This window comes from Diceros bicornis, chromosome 5 (assembly GCF_020826845.1).
Source record: "Diceros bicornis minor isolate mBicDic1 chromosome 5, mDicBic1.mat.cur, whole genome shotgun sequence".
Lineage (NCBI taxonomy): Eukaryota > Metazoa > Chordata > Mammalia > Perissodactyla > Rhinocerotidae > Diceros > Diceros bicornis.
This window is the reverse complement of record NC_080744.1, coordinates 26819820-26839594: the sequence shown is the minus strand read 5'-3', so window position 1 is coordinate 26839594 and position 19775 is coordinate 26819820. Positions and strand designations below refer to the sequence as shown.

General features: G+C 37.9%; 1 protein-coding gene across 1 annotated transcript; it reads left to right on the top strand.

The window, feature by feature from the left end:
- The first annotated feature begins 3674 nt into the window (after positions 1-3674).
- On the top strand, positions 3675-13384 carry LOC131405491 (uncharacterized). Its single transcript, XM_058540495.1, has 3 exons — positions 3675-3914; positions 12498-12741; positions 12876-13384. The coding sequence occupies exons 1-3, from the start codon at positions 3675-3677 to the stop codon at positions 13382-13384; spliced, it is 993 nt and encodes a 330-aa protein (XP_058396478.1).
- The last annotated feature ends 6391 nt before the right edge of the window (positions 13385-19775 follow it).

Sequence of the window (19775 nt, the reverse complement as noted above, 5' to 3'; positions counted from 1 at the left end):
TCTATGTGAGCAGCCACCACAGTATGGCTACTGATAGACAAGTGGTGTGGTTTTGTGCCCAGGAAAGAAACCTGGGCCACCAAATCAGAGAGGTCATCAGGGCTAGCTCTCGACCATCTTTTCCCCCATTGAATTATATAGGCAGCTTTGGAGAAAATCAATTGACAGTGTATGTGTATGGGTCTATTTTTGGATTTGACTCTGTTTATTCACCTGTTTATTTTACCCTCATAACAGTAGATCATTCTGTCTTGATTACTGGGGCTTCATATAAGTTTTAAAATCTGGAAATACAAGTCAAACTTCCTCCTTCATTTTCAAGTCTTATTCTAGATTTTTGTACTTTCACATAAATTATAGAATTAGCTTCTCAACTTCCACCACAAAAGGCTGCTACTGACTTGGTTGGGATTCGTGTTGAATTTATGGGTCAATGTCGGCCAACTGACATTGAGTCCTCAGATTCACATGATATCCTCTTTATTTATGTAGGTCCTCTCTAATTCCTTTTAATAATGTGTTGTATCTTTTATTCTGGAGGGTTTGTATAACTTCATTAAATTTATTTCCAGATATTTGATAAGTGGAATTTTAATTTTATTTTCCAATGCCTTTAGGTAGAATCTAGAAATAAAATTGATTTTTGTGTTGAGTGACTTTGTTTAATTCACTTATTAGTTCTAGTTCTTGTAGTTTGTTTATAAATTCCTTTGTATTTTCTACATATACAATTGTATCATCTATGAATAAAAATGACTTTACTTCTCCCTTTCCGAACTTTGTACAATTAATTTCCTTTTCCTGACTTGATGACAGGCTCTCAGTATGATAGGGAATAGAAGTAGTGAGAGTGTAACTCTCTGTCTTGTTCCTGACCTTAGCGGGAGATAACATTGACTTTGGACATTTTCATAGATACCCTTTATCAGATTCAGGAATTTCTCTTCTATTTCTGAATTGTTGAGAGTATTCATCATGCAAAGGTATTAGCTTTTTATCAAATTCTCTTGCTTTTTTGAAAGTAAATTAAGTACATTAGTTTGGTTTTCATAAGCAAAGGAAGATAACCTCACCTCATATGGTCCTAGAGATAATATGATCTTCTAAAATTCAAGACTCTGAAAAGAGGCAATAGACTGGATAAACATATTTTTAGATTCTCCAGAGTCATACAGAGTATTTTTTTGTTTTTCAATATTATTTAAAATGCCACTTAGTAGTGACCTCTACTGTCTTTTAAAACATAAAGGCAAATAAACCAACAAACAACAGAATTATCAATTACTTTCCTTCTGCCTTTAAGTAATCCCAGTTTTTATTTGTTCTTATATTTTCAGCATTAGTGCGTTTATTGACTTATCTATGTGTGTACTTGTGTGTCTGTGTGCGTGCGCGTGTGTGTGATCTGGCACAGAATAGGCTCCCCATTAATATTTGTTAAATGAGTGAAGTATGATTACTATGACATTTACTCCCTTATCTTCACGGTCTGATTTTTCCACCCTTGGTTTGGGAAGTTTGTTGTCTATCATTGAATTTTGTCCACAAATCTAACCTTATATTTATCCTGTTACAGTCTTTTGTTCAAAATGTTTTCCATAAATTGGAGGATTATATTTAGAAAAAATTTAAAGAGTTCCTCAGCATAACTTCTCCCACTAAATCCACGAATAGTGACTCACCTACTCACTCGTGAAATAGGTAATTCTTGAGTGCCTAGTCTGTACCAACCTCTCTTATAAACATTAAATAATATGGGCTTTTGAGCCAACCTTTAAATATGAAGTTAGAGAAAAAAGGAAAATCAAAGAGAAGCCAACAACTGAGAATCATAGTGGGGATATTACTGAAATAAAGCAATCAAAAATAATCTAAACCTTCCTTGGAGTTTTGGGAGTGTTTGGAGAAAACAAAGATGAGTCAGAGGTATTACAACAAAGACGTCCACCTTCAACCCTGAGAAAAGCGTTATTCAGAAGATTGCTGGCTGAGTTTTGGCCTGGTTTGAGTTTCATATATTCAGTCACAAGAGGGAGCTGCTTTATCTGCAAACATAACCTTCCTTTCTGGGAGAAGGGAAGTAAAGCTTATGTTTTCCATTGATCTTGCACAGAAAACAGGAAAAATGACATATTTCCTCCTCTGTAGACCACTTGTACTTTGTAACATCTAGTTAAGTGTGTGTGGTCAAGGATTCAGGGTCCTTAGCCCAATAGACTGAGCCCTTTCCCTGTGCCTCCCTAAACACTTTCTCAGTTTCCCTTCCTTGGTGATCCCTTACCTTCCCCAGTCCTTATACTCTTTTGTCTTCCCTCCTCTAACCTTCTCTACCACTCCCATTCCTCTCCTTGTTTGCTTTCCCTTCTCTCTACTCTTTCTGGCCTGGCATCCCTGGTGCCCAGCACCTATAAGCATGGGTGTAGAGATGAGTATTGAAGATGTTTGTTCCAGGAGGATGAGAGTGAGCACCATGCCTGTCACCAGTTACTCTATCAAGAACAGATGCACTGAGAAATTTCTCCCTAGACGACAGTAGACACACGACTCCAGGGAGCTTTGTAGAAAACCTGAGCTCCAAGAGGTTTAGCTTTTAGTCTCAATGTTATTAATCTTTCCTGTCCCCTTGAGCACATCCCTGCCTACTTCTGAATCTCACATACATTTTCTGGAATATGGATGGGAATTTTCATCTCCTTACAGCACAGAGCTCAGTAAAGATTTCTGGGATTAAAGGATTCTTTCCACAAGCTCCATGGAGCATAAGCCAATTTCTTTGGTACATTGAAGAAGAAATGATGAAAGAAAGCTTCTGGATATACACATGCTTGTGATTGATTTTTCTTATGCAGAGCCAGACTTTAAACCTCACAAATGGTTGCAGTGGAAACCCTGTGAGTTAGGGATGTTTGGTTGATATTCTTACCTTCTTCTTGGGAACATGGCTAAAGCAGGGGTGGAAGAGGAACTTCTCTCTCATTGGCTGACAAGATCCTGGCAACAATACAGTGGTAGCTGCACCCCTTGCAACTCTTTACTAGTAGCTGTTGTTTCTGTTCTCTGGAAACTCTTTAAGCCTAGGTTCAGATACAAAGACTGAGCTCTGGGCCCATGATCCTAGTTTGTCCTTGAAATATGAGGCTAGTGACTGGAGTAACTCTGTTTCTGACCTTAGGTAAGTGTTCTGTGTCTACCAAGGGATGGTGTTGAGGCCAAGGGACCTTGAAGAGTTAATTGTTCTCTACTCCTCTCCCTGTGCTGTCCACAGGGACTTATCCAGCATGCTAAGGATGAAACTGAGAACTGATCTGTGCCTTTGTCTAAGAATACAATCTTCTACATGATTAAAACATAGCCATGATCTCAAAAGAGACCTTAGCAGTATCCAGGTTGTAAGGAATCTCTGGGTTTACTGAGCCAAGGGCCCATGGAACAGAGCCTTCAGAGTCTGATTCTTGGCATGTATCTTTGGTCTCTATAAAATGAGCACCAATGATGTTTTTGTGTTCTAGCAGGACATAAATAAAAGCGCTCGAGTATGGGGTAACGCCCGAGAGTTATGAGAGTTTTGTATCTTTGATCCATAGAATTACGTTGATTTGTGGTCAGGGGCTAATTTGATTTTCTTGACCCCTTAAGGGACTGTGATTGAGGCTAAGACCACCCAGCCTAACTCCATGGATTACGCTGAAGGAGAAGATGTAAACCTGCCTTGTAACCACTCAACCATCAGTGGAGATGAGTATATACATTGGTATCGGCAAAATCCCAATCAGAGTCCACAATATATAATTCATGGTTTACAAAACACTGTGAACAATAGCATAGCCTCTCTGACCATCGCAACAGACAGAAAGTCCAATACCTTGATCCTGCCCCAGGTCACTCTGAGAGATACTGTTGTGTACTACTGCATCGTGAGAAGAGGCACACTGGGACAGATGGGGCTGCACCTGTGCAATATTTCCCTGATGGTGGGGGTGGGGCAGGGAGGCCACAGCCTTGGAGAGCAAATCTAGGACCATCTAGAAGGAGAGTCAGAGAGCAATAAGAAAGGAAGAAAATGAAGGGAAGGAAAAAGGGAGAAGAGGGATAAGGAAAAGAAGAAAGACAGGATGAAGGGAGGCAGGACAAGGAATAAGCACTTCATTTGTGGATGTGGCTGAGAGGAATTATGAGGAGACTAAGAATCATAATTCTAACATAACATTAAAGTGAAGAGGTATTAATAATTTGTCATATCTCCTCCTCCTGTCAATAAAATGTTAGTTTCAGTGTGTTAGCCTCAATATAAAGGATGAGAAAATAAAAATAATTCTACTTGTCCCAAAGATTTCTTTCATTTGGACCCAGGAGCAAGGCCAAATTCTGAAACACATGCTATTATAGTTGTTCCACGTACCAGAAACAAATTACCCTTTATCTGAGAAAAATTTGATCTGTTTTTTTTTTTTTTTATCGCTAATCTAGAGTATGCACATTTGTGATGAAGAAAATTTTCTTTTGGAAAGAAACAAAAATTAAGTGAATACTCATTTATTTTTATTTGTTTATAAATCCTGCATCTCGAAAGAGTTTTCATCATTTTTTGATATGCCCTAAGCAACACACAGATCCATCTCATGGTACAAGGCTCAGGCAGAGCAGAAGTGAAAGCCCGTGGCTGTGTCTCCTTCATCTCCCCCAGCTCCCACTGTCCCTCTCAGAGAAAGCCAGTTCTGATAGTTTAAGGCGTATCATGCCAGCCTGTTTTCTTTATATATATATATATCTTTGCATATAAGTTGATGCAACTACATACACATTTACACACACACATACACATGTATACACATGCAAACAATTTGCCATGTAAACCGGATTTACTTGAATTTTTTTGCAACTCGCCTTCTGATTTTCATTCAATAAAGTGTCCTGGAGATCTTTCTACCATAGAAAAAAGTAGAGAAGTTCATTTCCTTCTTTTTGATACCTATTTAGAACTTTGAAACATTCCATCATTTGATTAATTACTTTCCTATTGATGCAAATTTTTTCTATTTATTTGCTTTCATAAAGAATGGTCATACATCTTTGTAGATTCACTTTTGTATATATGTGGAAGTGTCTGTTTTAATGAGATTTCTGAAATTGGAATTGCTATGTCAAAGGAAAGACGCATTCAAAATTTTTGGAGAAAGTAACAATTTGCCCTCCATATGGTTTGAAACAATTATACTCCAACCAACAGTAAATGAGAAGGCTTGTTTTATATCCTTGCACAAATGGAGAATTACTAGTATTTTTATTTTAACAATCCAAATATACATTATCTATATGCATCTTCCTGATTCCTAGTGTTTCAAACAACTTTTTCTCCATATATTGGCACCTGTCGTTCAACCTTGGTCACATGATTATTCCTACCTTTTGACCATTTTCTACTAGGTTCTTTCTCCTTTTCTTTTTATTTGTAGGAATTATTTCTATATCTTCAGTAGTTCTTTGCTTTTATATTTGTCTGAATATTTTATCCTAACATACTACCTTTTGTTTTTGTTATTTTTTAATGTGATTGTTTTTAATTTTTACACTGTCAAATCTATCAAGTATTTATTTCTTTTTGGTTTCAAATGTCAGTATCTTTTTAGAAAATCCCTAATTATCTTATATCTTTTCATTTTCATTACCATTTGGTGAAGAATTATTCTGAGATTTGTGTTACTTATTAGAAAATTAAGCCTCAAAGAGGTTTAAAAACTTGCCAATATTCACAGTCTTCATAAGTGTTTGCACCAACTTTTTAACTTATTTTTAAATCTGATACTGTCAAGTTCAAAATCTGAGCATATGTTGTTCAATCTTGCCTTATTGGAAGCAATAGTAAGAAGGAAACCCTCAAATAATGAATCAGATGGAAAGTCAGTGGAATGGATTATAGTACCCATCCCAGAAGGACATTTTAGAGCAAAATGTCTAAATGTTCGAGTAGGAATCATGAGTTATGAGTTGAGAAAAACAATGGTCCCTAATCCTATAAGGAGATAGTGCTAGGCTGCTAAATATTCAAATGGCAGCAGAAATACCTGTTGATTGTAGAGAGATTCTGAAGCATCCTTAGCTCTGTGTTAGCCATGTGTTTTCCCGAGCAGAAAGGCTAGAGAAGAAATGAGTACACAAGGCAGAGAAAGCAGGAGAGATGAGCTCTTATCCTTGATGTGAGTGGCGTTCAAGATATTCTTGGATCTTCAAGAAGACTGAGAAATTTGTCCTGGTACGTAGGAGATGTACATAAATGTAAATTACTGTGATTATCACACTTTGGAAATTGCTTGGATTCCATGAGTGAGAGATGAGGGAACAGATATTTGTACTCAAGTTGTAGAAAGTGCATTGGGAGGAGCTAGCAGCAGTTTCTAAAGATTAGCATATCTCTTTCAAGATCCTTCCACTTACTTTCTTCACTCATTTCCTCTTCTTCACAGGCTTTGATCTCACTTTCCTTTCATTGTAAGGCCATCCTCTGCATCCCTATATTTGAAAACAAAGGTCTGAAATATATTTTTTTTGTCTGTTTTGTTTACTGATGTATCCTAAGTAACTGGCACAGTACCTGGCAAATAGTAGGTGCTCAATAAATATTTATTCAAATATATATTGAATAAATAAATATTTATGACTGAAAATTTTACTGAAAAATGCTAGGGATACAATAAAATACCAGGGGCATGAGTTAGGTCTCCTTTAAAAATATAAGAAAGAACTTAAGAACATCACATGCATATAGTAATGAAGGTGGGGATATATTCCAAAATCCCTATTTATTCATGTACTCATTAATTCTTTTCTTCCTATTTTCCTTTCTTCTTTCCACCCTCCCTCTCTCTTTTCCTTCCTTCCTTTATTAATTTTTCCAATCATTATTGGTAAAACAGCTCCCCAAACTATTTTGTTAAGTTCTTCCCGGGAAACTTCAATTCATTTCAATTCAAAATTCTCTTTATTTCTGACATTCTTCATAGATCATGCCAAGTGGTATAAATTTCTCCTTTCTCAATTAATACATTGTGTTTGCCATAAGGTGGTTGAAACCAGATATTTGAATGGTTAGAATGGCATTTAGCTAGAATCTCTTATAAAGGGGCAGGAGATTCTCCTAACTTTACAAAAAACGAAACAGAAAAAAAAAGAAAGATATTTGGACATCAGTTGATACTGACAATCAACCCATTGCCACAACTACAAGCCAATGAAAGTGTAAAAGGTATACATGTGATGCTCCCAGGAAACAGTGCTTGCCAACGCTAAAGTAGTGGACAGACTAAAAAACCCTTTTCTTATATTCTTGTTTTTTTCATCCCTCTTCAGAAATAATCCTCTACTAATCAAGAAAATGATGTGGCTGTTGTTACACTGATTTTTTTCTGCTTTAAAAATATGTTGTTAAATTTATCTTCATAAATTACAATATTAATGAGTAGTTTTTAACAGAACCATCATTAGTTCTACCACTAGTTTTACCGTTAGAGAGTCACCATTAGTAGATGATCTCACAAGAAAATAACAAGAGTTAACAACTCTGAGCTCCATTGGCACATTGTACCTTTTGATTTTTACTTCCCACAAATAACATAGATTGAATCAGGAAGAGACTGTTAGCAGTGCACATTGAGGATTGTAATGTTCCACAAACTCCACCTGTTAAGCAGGTCTGAGAGATTGATTCTAAAGTTAGGAGAATATCTGATTCGTTCCACCAGAATTGATGAAACAACTAACACACTAAATGGTTTTCAGATTAACTTGCCACGGAAGTACACGGGAGATAAGAATTTTGTAAGAAACAAAATAACAAGTGCACACACATATGGAACATGGAAAAGAAAATATCCTGACCACAAAGAGGAGGAGAAAACTTCCGAAAATTTATTTTAGTAATTAGAACAAAGTTTAGAAAACTGCATAATCAATGTAATAAATAAGTGGCAATTATAAAACATAAAACAAAAATCTAAAAATAGAGAAAACACTATAATGAAAGAGAAGAATAAGATGAGCAGATGGAGATAGGTGATAAAATAAAATTCTGTGATTTGAAACAGTATTACAATAAATATTGAAAAAAATGTTTGTACTATTTGCCATGGGTAAAGGATAGTATTTTCAATAAATGGCATTCAATAATTTGTCATATGGAAAAAATATATCTTGGCTTTTATATCATATGTAAATAGACTTTCAGATAGAGTGTAGATCTGAATGTAAGAATAAAATGTAAAGCTTGTAGAAGCAAATACAGAACTTTTTCATTTCTTTGTGTTAGATAAATATTTCTTAAACAGGATACAAAAATATTTAAGCATCAAAATTGGACCATATTAAAATTGTCATTCAAATTAAGTAATTTCAATAGTTAAAAGGATAGCCAGTGAATAGAAGTTATTTGTAGCAAATATTATTGTCAAAAGGATCATTTTGATTTAAAAACATCCTCAAATCAATAAGAAAAGAAGCAAATTGATAGAAAAGACAAAAGTCTTAAGCAGGCACTTCTCAAAAGAATGGCCAATAAACATGTCATTTATATAAGATACAGAAGCAGACATAACTAATCTGTACTGTTAGGAGTCAGGATGGTGTTACTGATGGGACAGTATCATCAAGATCATAAAGGGAGCTCTGGAGTGTTGGTAAGCTTCTGTTTCCTGATCTGGATGCTGGTTATAAGGGTGTGTCAATTTTGCGAAAATTTATCAAGCTATACACTTATAATATATTACACATTCTTATATGTATATTATACTCTAATAAAAACTTTAAAATGATACAGTGTCCTCATATTAATTATAAGGTGATATGTCAACTAAAACTAAAATTTCAGGTGTTTTTATTCTAGTTTTCCTTTTTTGTGCCTGAAATATTTGAGTAAGAACACATTTGTTAAACAAGCATAACTTCAGACCATGGGTAAGCTCTGGCTCTGTTAAAAGACCATAGATGAGAGTTGTGATAATGGTCTTTTGCCTCTATCTGGGATACAAATGTAGGACTTTTGACCTTTGATACATAGTCGGAGGAGACTAGGTATCAACATTTTGGATTATTAGGAAAAGTAAAAACTTCTGTTGAATAGGAAAGGATGAAAAATCTCTCAGGATACTTACATCTTATTGATCACAACAGAGCATATGGTGACCCCAAGCTGCAAATGTCTGGGAAGGTATGTATTTTTATCTAGGAACATTGCTAACTAAAAGAACATCAGGATGAGGTTACTAAGGATGGAGAAGTAAATCCACTATCTGTAGCTGACAAGTAGTACCTGCCACAGCCTTAAACATTCAAGGGCTCCCATAGCAGTGTGGCATGTTACGTGGTCAATAAGATTTCTTAGCCAATATCTTTGCCATAATTAACATTACCCCATAATTCAGTGCATGGTTCCAGTTTGCTGTAATAGTGGGTAAGATAGTTCATCTGGTCTTTGGATCTGGCAGGCTGGTGAAATGGAAGAGAGAGGAATGTGCTGATTGATGGCATTTATAAAAGAGCTTTGGAATGATTGTCTTTACACTCTGTACTAGATAAGGAAGCAAGAGAAGATAAGACAGGGATGATGTTCAGAATGAAAGTAGAGGGGTCAGATACTTAAATTATCAGTAGACAGGAAGGCAAGAAAGAAGATTCACAATCAACCTAAATAAACATTCCAAAGTCTTCCAGCACATTACAGCCTCCGTTGCAGAGACCCAGGCAATTATTTATAAGCAATGAGTGCAGTGATCGCGGGGCCCCGGGGATTGTGCTCCAGGTGTGCCCTCTGCCACGTGGGGTTTGAATGTGAGGTAGAGATACTTTTCTCTAGTGTTTCTGTCTATAAATAGAAGCGCATGAAGACTTTGTATTGTAATGTGTAACGTAATGTAGTGTATGCGAACTGAATCCATCTGGATAGCCAGAATTGACTGATTTGCTACACCTGCTGAGAGACGTGAGGACCAACTGGTCTTTCCGTGGCCGTGTTCCTCTGTGCTAGGACCCCTTGGAAGCACCTTCAGTCCTACCTGTGATTGACTCCTTCCAGAGGGAATGATTCACCTAGGAATTTGACTCTGTTCTATTTTCTAAACTGACCTAACTGCCTCTTACCTTCCCACGGAAATCTTTCCAAGTTGGCCTCTAGATGCCCATTGTATTGTAAACAAACATTCAACAGCCCCTGTACAAACTCCTTCCACATGCCTTCACTGAAACCTGAGTCTGTTTGGAATAGTTTCTTTCTCTTGTCCTTGCTCCTTATTCTCCCTTATCTACAACATCTCAGATTTAGAGATAGGAAGAGCATTCTCCTCACCATCTCCCAAAAAACCCAGATTATGATCTGTGCACCTTTGAGGCTCAGGTCTTCCACCGCTACTTTTCCCTACCCCTTTTTCTCTACCATCTTTATAAACACTAGACACTCTCCTTTATACATTAAAGACTTTAACACAGCTCAGAAGATTCCACTGTAACCTAAAATACCACGTAACTTAAATGTCCACATGGACAATTCAGAGAGAAGCCTGAACTCATCAACTTTAAAGGCCACTATTTAGAATCGTTTTTAGCCATTAACTCCCATGGCCACACTGTAGAAAGATCTGATGATAATTCTGCAAGTTACATGCTGCTCCACCTCTGAAATCTTACGTCCTGTCTAATCCTGTCTAAAACTTTGCATCCTTAGATTCTCAGACTCAGTTCCTTCTACAGCACTTGTTCCTTGATGATATATGATCATTTAGTCTCATCATCCCTTTACTGTCATCTTACTTCTCAGAGGTTTCCTATTTTTTGTTTTGTTATTTAAACACCTAAACTCCATGGTCTTACTTCAATCAGTCTTCAGCCATTAGTCTCATTCTTCTTTCCCCAATTCTGTGTCCTGTCAGTGATTTTATTAATTCTCATGGTTCAATATCTGCCTTCTTATAATGTGTATTTTGTCTGTTAAGCAGAGTTCAAGATAATCACACAGGGGTGCAGACTGGTGTCATTGAACCCTATTGTCATCTTCAACACTAACTAGGCCCATAGTGTTTCCAGGAAAGTATTCTTTGTCTCTATAGTTATCTCTCACGGTCATTTCCTACAGGGATTGTTTCAAAAGTTCTCACACTCCTCAGAATCCCTAACCCCAATCTCCTCCATTCACTCTCTCAGGAGGGACTTAATTTCTATTCATAAGAACAAAAAAGATTCTATTAATAGATGTTTCAACTTTATGCCTTCACACCTTGAAAAATTACTGAAATATACACTAATCCTTTCCTTCTCGATTCCAATAAAATTGTAAATAACTGTTCCTCCTTGTCCCAAAACTTGGTCCTTCTGCCACTGGTCTGTATTCCAGAGGCTTTGATCCATTGCTTATAGATCCTTTCTGAAAGCATGTAAATATATCCCAATCTTTATAAAGCCTACTATTACCACTTCAACATCCTTGTCTAGTTAACACCACGTCTCGCTCCTCCCCTTCAGAGTTTAACCTCTGGGAAGAGATTTCTCTATCAGGTTTTCTGTTCCTTGTCTCATCTGCGTGCCTCATCTCACTGCAGTTTAGCTTGTGCTGAAAAAACTCAGATTTGTACTATTAAAAACTCAAATTTTTGTGCTGTTAAAAATCACTGGACACTTTAGTTATCATCTCTCTAGATAGACATTTCTTCAGTGTTTTCTCTGTTGGACATTCCTTCCTTATTAAAACTTTTCTCTTCTTTTTCAGAACACCAGTCATTTCTGATTTGCCACTTACCTTTCTGGACTACTCATTGAGGTTTCTGTGATAATTTTTCCACTGCCCATCCATTCAGTGTTTGGGTTTCTTGGAGATTGTCTTTAGTTTCTGTTCTCTTCAGAGTTTTGCTCTGAGTGTTTGTCTTGGTGAAATTACATCTGATCTTAAAGGATGGTACTATATAATAGGTAACATAGTGGGTGAGGAGCTGGGCTTGGACTCTAACAGAATTAGTTCTAGTCCTTGTGTGTCCTTAGACAAACTATTTAACTTCTTAAAGACTTGATTTCCCTTCCATTGATTGAGGATAATATCTCCTCTAAAGGGCTATAGTGCTAAATTATCAGTGGTTAATAATGTGGATTCTTGAATCACACTAATGGGACAAATTCCAGTTGTCACTTACTGTAACATTGGAAAATTTACATTCTTCATTCCATGCTTCAGTTTCCTTGTTTATAAAATGAGGATGACAATAAGATTTACTTCATAGGATTAAATAGTGCTACTTAATTCGTAAGATTAAAAGAGCCTCTTAATAAGTAGACTCTTAAAAACTCTCTCATCACATGATAATGATAAGAAATTCAAGCCTAGATAGGAGCAGGAAGGAGATGGGGCACAAAAACCTTAAGACTCTGTTTGTTTCTATATTTGACCTGAAGAGGGCAATGTTGCATAAACTGGAAATGTCTCCTCTATTAAAGTTCTACCTCTCTCCTATGAGCTTCTTTACTCACAGCTCGCTGAAGGGCACATTTGGAGTAGGCTCAACACCAGGAGCAGAGACTGTCAAGGAAGCATCTCTTTGCCTAAACAGGGATCTCTTGAATCCCAGATTTTCCCATTTGCAAAGACTCAGCATACTCTGGTACATTCCTTCCTGCTCCTCAGGGGAGATCTTCCAGAATACAGCTCTCAGCTTCCTCACTGCCCAGCCATGTTCTCAATGACCATTCTCATGCTTGGAATGCTCTTCACAGTGAGTAAGTAACATGTATTCCATGCTCCTGCCTCCATAGAAGGAACATTGTTCTGACTGGAATCTGAACAGAGACAGTGTCTCCTTACAGGTAGGTCTGTCTGTCCTGGTCTCACCGACTCCGCACTGATGTTTCAGGAGGAACCGGAGCCCAGTCAGTGACCCAGCCTGACGACCACACCACTGTCTCTGAAGGAGACCCTCTTGAGCTGAAATGTAACTATTCCTATAGTGGAGCTCCTTATCTCTTCTGGTATGTCCAGTACCCCAGCCAAGGCCTCCAGCTTCTACTCAAGTATACATCAGGGGCTACCCTGGTTAAAGGCATCAAAGGTTTCCAGGCTGAATTTAAGAAGAGTGAAACCTCATTTCATCTGTGGAAACCATCAGCCCATTTGAGTGACTCGGCTGAGTACTTCTGTGCTCTGAGTGACACAGTGACTGAGACTGTAGAGGGAGCTGAACACAAACCTCCTGAGACACTGGGGTTTTCAGAGACTAAAGGACACAGCTTGACCTGTTTTTATCAAGGTCTCTCATGTTATGAAAGTGAGCAGGGTGGGGAGCAGAGCCCTGGGGAGTGCTTGGCTCCTGAAGATAAACAGGAACTTCAATGTGTTCCTTCCTTTACTACTGGGTCATGTTAAACAACTCCTAGAACAGAGAAACTTGTGTGGATATTTTCCTTCCACTTGGAGATATAGCATTCTAGAGGCTCAAGATTCTAAGTAAATGTGACCAATACTGACTTCTGATGTTTTGCCTTCTGAACTCACCTCCAACATGCTCCTCCCACTATCTTTTGTTTTTTAATTGACAGCACCTCCATTCTTTCGGTATCTCTGGTCGTAACCTCACACTTATCTTGGACTCTTGTTTTTCTTTCACTGTTTACATCTGTCAAATTAATAAACAGAAACCTCAAAAATTTGGAGTCAGGAGGCCAATAGGGGGAGTTCTTCACACCCCATGTCAATAGCAGAGCCCAACAGGAAGAAGAAAGACTTCCTCTTCCAGACCAGCAAGAAGCTCAGCCAGTGAGACACTGTCACAACTCAGCCAATGAAAAGCCACTACACATCAAGCTCTCAATTCCTCCAATGGACTCTTTGTTTACAGTGGTCCTCCCAACTTCCTCCTCCCCTCTATAAGAGAGTTTCTCTTCCCTAGCTGCTGAGGGAATTGCACGTGACCCACCATGGTTGTAGACCCTGAATTACAATTCTTTGCTGATCCCGAATAAACCCAGTTTTGCTGGAGAAATGCCTGGCTGTCTATTCGTTTAAGGTCAACACATCTAGTCTGTCAAGAAATCCAGTCGGCCCTATCTTAAAAATTAACCCATAATCTAACTGCTGCCACTATCTCCATTGCTGCCTCTTTGGACAAGCCACGCTCATGTCTCAAATGAATTACTCTGACACCCACTTTAAATAAAATGACATAGATAGATTAAAAGTGAAAGTATGGAGAAAGATATCCATGCAAACACTAATACAGAAAGGCTATGTTAATTTCAGACAAATTAGACTTCATAAAAACAAATATTACAGAAATAAAGAGAGATATTACATAATTATAAAAGGATCAGTTTACTAAGAAGCATAACAATGTTAACATGTATGTGCTTAGCAACAAACCTTCAAAATACTTGAAGATAAAACTGTTAAAACTGAAAGGAAAAATGGACAACTCTGCAATTACATTTGGACACCTTAACCCTTTGTGCTCAATAAGTAATAGAACAAGTAGTCAGAAATCAGCAAGAATACAGCAGACTTGCGTAACATTATCAACTAGTTTGACCTTATTGATATTTATGGAACACTCCACTAACCAACAACAGAAAGCAGTGCTTAGAAGGAAATTTATACCAGTAAATGTTCACATTAGAAAAAGAAAATAGTCTCAAATCAACAACCCCATCTCTTTCTTGGGCGTGTCTCAGATGATGATGTCCTACATAGAAAAGAAAAATATCAGCAATCCAGGAAACCCTAGTCTGTATTGAATTCAGGCAAACTGGACTATTTTCTGCTATTACTGCACCAGGTACCCAGCTAGAAAATGTGTCTTTTACAACTTATGTTGCTTTCCTGTGCCCAACGATTAAACTGAGATCACTTCTACTCACATCAGATATCACAATTCTGGAGCAGGTGATGAGCCTTCCTGTTATAGTAATAACAGGGTAGAGGGTATAGTAATATCCTCTCTTCTGTACCCTCAGAGAGAGTACAGAAAAACTTTTTTCCTTTGCCATTTTAAAAATGACCAGTTATGAAGATGATCTGCCACAAAATGAATGCTGTTATACACATGATGAATGACAACAGAACATTATCAGGTACCTTGCAATACGTCTGCATGTTTTCACCCAAAGTGGGACATCACTAACTGTCACATGGAGCTATGTCACTGTGCTTTCCCTTAGCCTTTGAAGGGACAGGCACAGGAATATTCAAGTCATGCAGTGGGTAAAGCATAGAAACAAATAAGGCTCAGAGGGGAAACCATGACTCAGGCTGGGCCACAGGTTACCTGGGACCAGCATCCCTGGAGCCCATAGGTACAGAAGGGAGTGGATATGAGGGCTACATAGGCCTTCTCCATTGCAATGTGCCTACTTTTCTGTTTACTTTTTGTTGAATGCGTCCAGTATAACAATATAACAGCATGCTGGCATCTCATTTATTGTCAGAAGCATTATAGAACATGATAGAACAAAAAAAAATCAGCTTTTTTATATTATATTTTATCTGTAAGAGTTTGAAATTCAATATTTTTTTTCTGAGGGTGTATATGGGGTATATGGGTACTCATTGTACTTTCTGCTAAATTTTTCTTTAAACCTAAAACTGCTCTAAAAAATAAAGTCTATTAGCTTTTAAAATATTGGTTTTTATATAGAAGTTTCCAAGAATAAAGAAAAGTCAATTCTACGAGGTCCATCTCATGGAGAATATTTACTACTAGCAGCTCAAATCATTTCTTACTTTCCTGCCTGGCCTACCTTCTTCAACTTTTTTTCTCGGTGCTTCTCTAGTTGTGTATTTACTATGCAGCAAGTATTATGCAACATTATTGCCAGATATGGATAATTCAATTATAATCGAAACATGGAAAGTAGAGAAAATACCTGTTAAGTAAAGCAATATAGTAAGTCCTCTAAGAGAGTAGGTTAATAGATTGGATAGACATGTGTCCAGCTCTCAACTCTGCCATCAATTGAATTACAATAAAAAAGTTAATAAACATTTTAAACCTCAATTTTATCATCTGTATACTTGGATAATAATAATACTAACCCCTTCAGAAGATGTTCTAATGATCAAACAAGAAAATATCTATCAAGTGCTTAACTCATATTCTAGCACAGTATAAACACAATAAATTTTTATGGGTAAAAATTGGAGGCCCAGAAAACACAAATGATTTTATCCATGATCACACATCTAGTACATTATGGACAATAAACTGCATTCCGAATATTCCTGGCTTTAAATTCAAGCCAGGTATTTTCAATTTATGGTACCACTGGTGTATTGTCTTGCACACATGTATTGAGAGTAAAGGACAGGCAGGGTGGAAGAAAGTACAGGGGAAGGGAGAAAGAGGGGAGAAAAACTTTGAAACAATAGGACTCATATCATCTGTTCAGATATCCAGTCACACAGATAGATATTCTCCTGATCATGTTGAATACTGGATGTTTTGAAAGGTTTGGGGATTTGATCGGAGACGTAAAAGAAACTTTCCACTCCAAGCAAATGGACTGAAGGTATATTTTATTATATAGAGGAGAGTAAAGGTGATAGTCTGCAAACAGATCAGAATAGGTCAAATATTAAGAGGGAAAAACATCAGCTTGACTCAAAAGGGAAAACATCCCCATTGACTGAGATAGCAGCAGATTTGAATAGATCATATAATGAGAGGGAAAAACATTAGAGCGATTGGAAAGGGAAACATCCACATCGACTGAAGGGAAATGACACAAATCAATTGGAAAGAGAAGCACCAAGTTGACTGAAAAGAGAACACATCAAATCAATTACTCCCCAAAAATCAATTACTTACAACAAATATAATTACTCATAAAATCTACACCCCACTGTCAGGGAGAGTCCTTACGATAACATGGCTGGGTGGGAATCACAGGTCCTGGGCAAGCTGTCCCTTCCACAGGTGGAACTCTCACCAGGCCTCAGTCTCCAACAGTTTTTTATAGCATCAATAATTTTCAGAGTAAGCAGTTACAGAGTTTATAGGGCAAGCATTCAGTGTTTCCATGCACAAATGGTTATCAGTGGCATACGTGCACTGAGCCTCCTGGCTATCCTCCCAGCCAGGCAGTTGTGTACGTGTATTGTATTCCCTGGCTATCATCCCAGCCCAGCAGTTGTGTACGTGTATTGTTTTCCCTGGTTATCATCCCAGCCTGGCACAGATGGCCAGTCTGCCCCAGGCTGCGACGCCCAAAGGACCTTAAAATTTTTTACAAATTGCCACTATCTCCGTGGGAGAAGGGCCAGTTCCCACCACAGAGAAAGCAGCTTTATATTTCTTTGTGTGCTGGTGGCTGTAGGTCAATGGAGCGGCCAAACATGGTTGTACTCATGTCAAGACATTTTTGTTCATGGCCGTCTCCATTAACCATAAGACACCATATGCACAGACAACGAACTTTGTACACAAGTGTACAAGGCACATCCAAGAACCCAACATCCAATGATTACCATAATTACAAAACTGTCTCACAATAAAGGACCTAAACCCCAAGGTAATCAATCAAATAATCCCTTAGAATATGAAATATTATTAAGTTGATCTTGTAAATCATGTACAGCATCAAAGATAACATTGGTTTGATCTGGTACATTGAAACAGCACATACCCGGCATTTTAGTACAAGGTGTTTGGTGAAGAAGGAACAAATAGTCTAAAGCAGCTCTTTGTATGATTCTCTCTGCACAGTTTTTGCAATTTCTGAGATATGGCTAGAAAAGCTTTAACAGTATCATTTATCACACATGTCAACAAGTAGAAAAGGTGTTTAATTTGACGATGGTTGTCTGCAATCAAGCCAGGATCAGGTAGCAGAAGGGCGGCAAGCGTTGCCACAGTAGAGATGGGAAGAAGGTTAACAGGAGGGTCACAATCTGTAGTGAATGCTCGTCTTACTAGGGGATTCTTGGTAGGGAAGGCAGCTATAATGGGGCCTATTGGGCCAATGCCACATACAACAGATGTGTCAGTTGGAATGTGTGAGTATGCAGTATTACCACGTAACCAGAAATATCCAGTAGGTAGTTGTGAGGTAGTAAGAATACTAACAGGAATAGTCTTATTACAATAGAATGGAATATATGTATAATTAATACAATAACACGTGGTAGAAGTCACTCCTGATATAGGCATATACTAAAGAAGGAGGAACAGTGACTTTAACATGTGACATATTAGATAAGGTAACACCTAGGCCTAACAAATTAGTTTGCAGAAGTCCAGAAGGGTTATTACTGTTTCTAAGAGAAAAAGCAGTTTCATTAAGAACTGTATGAGCTAAATGTAGCCACAGATTAGTGTTTTTAAGAGGAGTAGTGGCATTAGGAAGGATACCAACAAATCAGGTTTCTTTAAGAAATGTGGAATCTGGATTCCCCTTCTTCCATTTAATACAAGAATACCAGCCCCCATCACAGAGGGTAGCAGAAGGCAGGGCAATAGAGCAATTATAACTAGTTTTGTGTGACTGATCAGATATAGGCTTATACTGAGAAGTTGCTTGATGTTTCTGAGACCAAATTTCTCGGCCATTCATAGTCCAGGTTACAGGTCCCACTGGTTTAGAGCAGTTGGTCCAGCAGTGTAGGGTCAAAGGTTGTCCTACAGAGACATTAGTTGGTGTGGAGGTCTGCAGCAGACATGGAGTTGCAGCATAGCATAGCGAACACAGCAGGAATATCTATTTACGTAAAGAAACAGAATTTTTAGGAACATGATACAATTGTTTACTTCCTGGATACATGACTATGAGTGTTGCAGTGGGCCCTTGGGCCACTACTTCTGTGGCACGGGGAGCTGCATTGGGTGGATGTGTCACCCACATCTTAGCTTCAGGTTTTCATCCATCTGTAGACCCAAATCCTTGCATTCCCCTTTTAGTTAATTCAGTTGGATGGTTGTCCTTGTGACACACTTGGAGTCAGGAGGGGCAGTACCAATAATTGTCCCACTCATTTCCCAGACTCTATAGTTAGTACTGTGTCACTACCATCATATAACATAAATTTTATTTTTCTTTGGTAATCTGGGTCAATGACTCCTCCTAGTACGTCAATATCTCTTGCTGCCAGTCTAGAGTGTCCTTTTAACAAACCAAAAGTGTTTTTGGGAAATTGTACCCCTATCCCAGTAGGGACTATAGATTGCTTCTTAGGGGGCAATTGAATAGAATAAACAGTGGATAAATCCAATCCAGCCGCTTCAGCCATGGCACGAAAAGGCGGTTTAGCAGACTGAGTCAATGGTCAATAGGTTAAGGTTATAAGCTCATGGGTGGTGGCTGCTACTTCTGTAATCTTTGCTGGTAACAACCTTGACAGAGGAGTCTCATTAGGGCCTAGTGGCCTGTTATTTAACATATTTAGAGCAGTACTTAGATGGTTGTGTCACCCCTTTAATGAGCCATGACTGAGTTTTCTCAATTGTTGTTTAAGCAATCCTTTCATTCATTTTATGAGACCTGCAGCTTGGGGGTAATAAGGTATATGATAAATCCATTCTATATGATTTTTATTTGTATAAGTTTGAATTAACTTACCTGTAAAGTGGGAACCATTGTCACTCTGAATCTGCCTTGGTGTTTTATAATATAACTTAATTGTATCTAATAATTTTATGGCACTCTGTTGGGTAGCTGCTTTAGCCGGCATAGCTAATAAATAACCAGAATATGTATCAACAGCAGTGTAGGCATAAACATATCCACAAGAATTTGGCAATGGTCCAATAAAAGCTATTTGTCAGGTATGG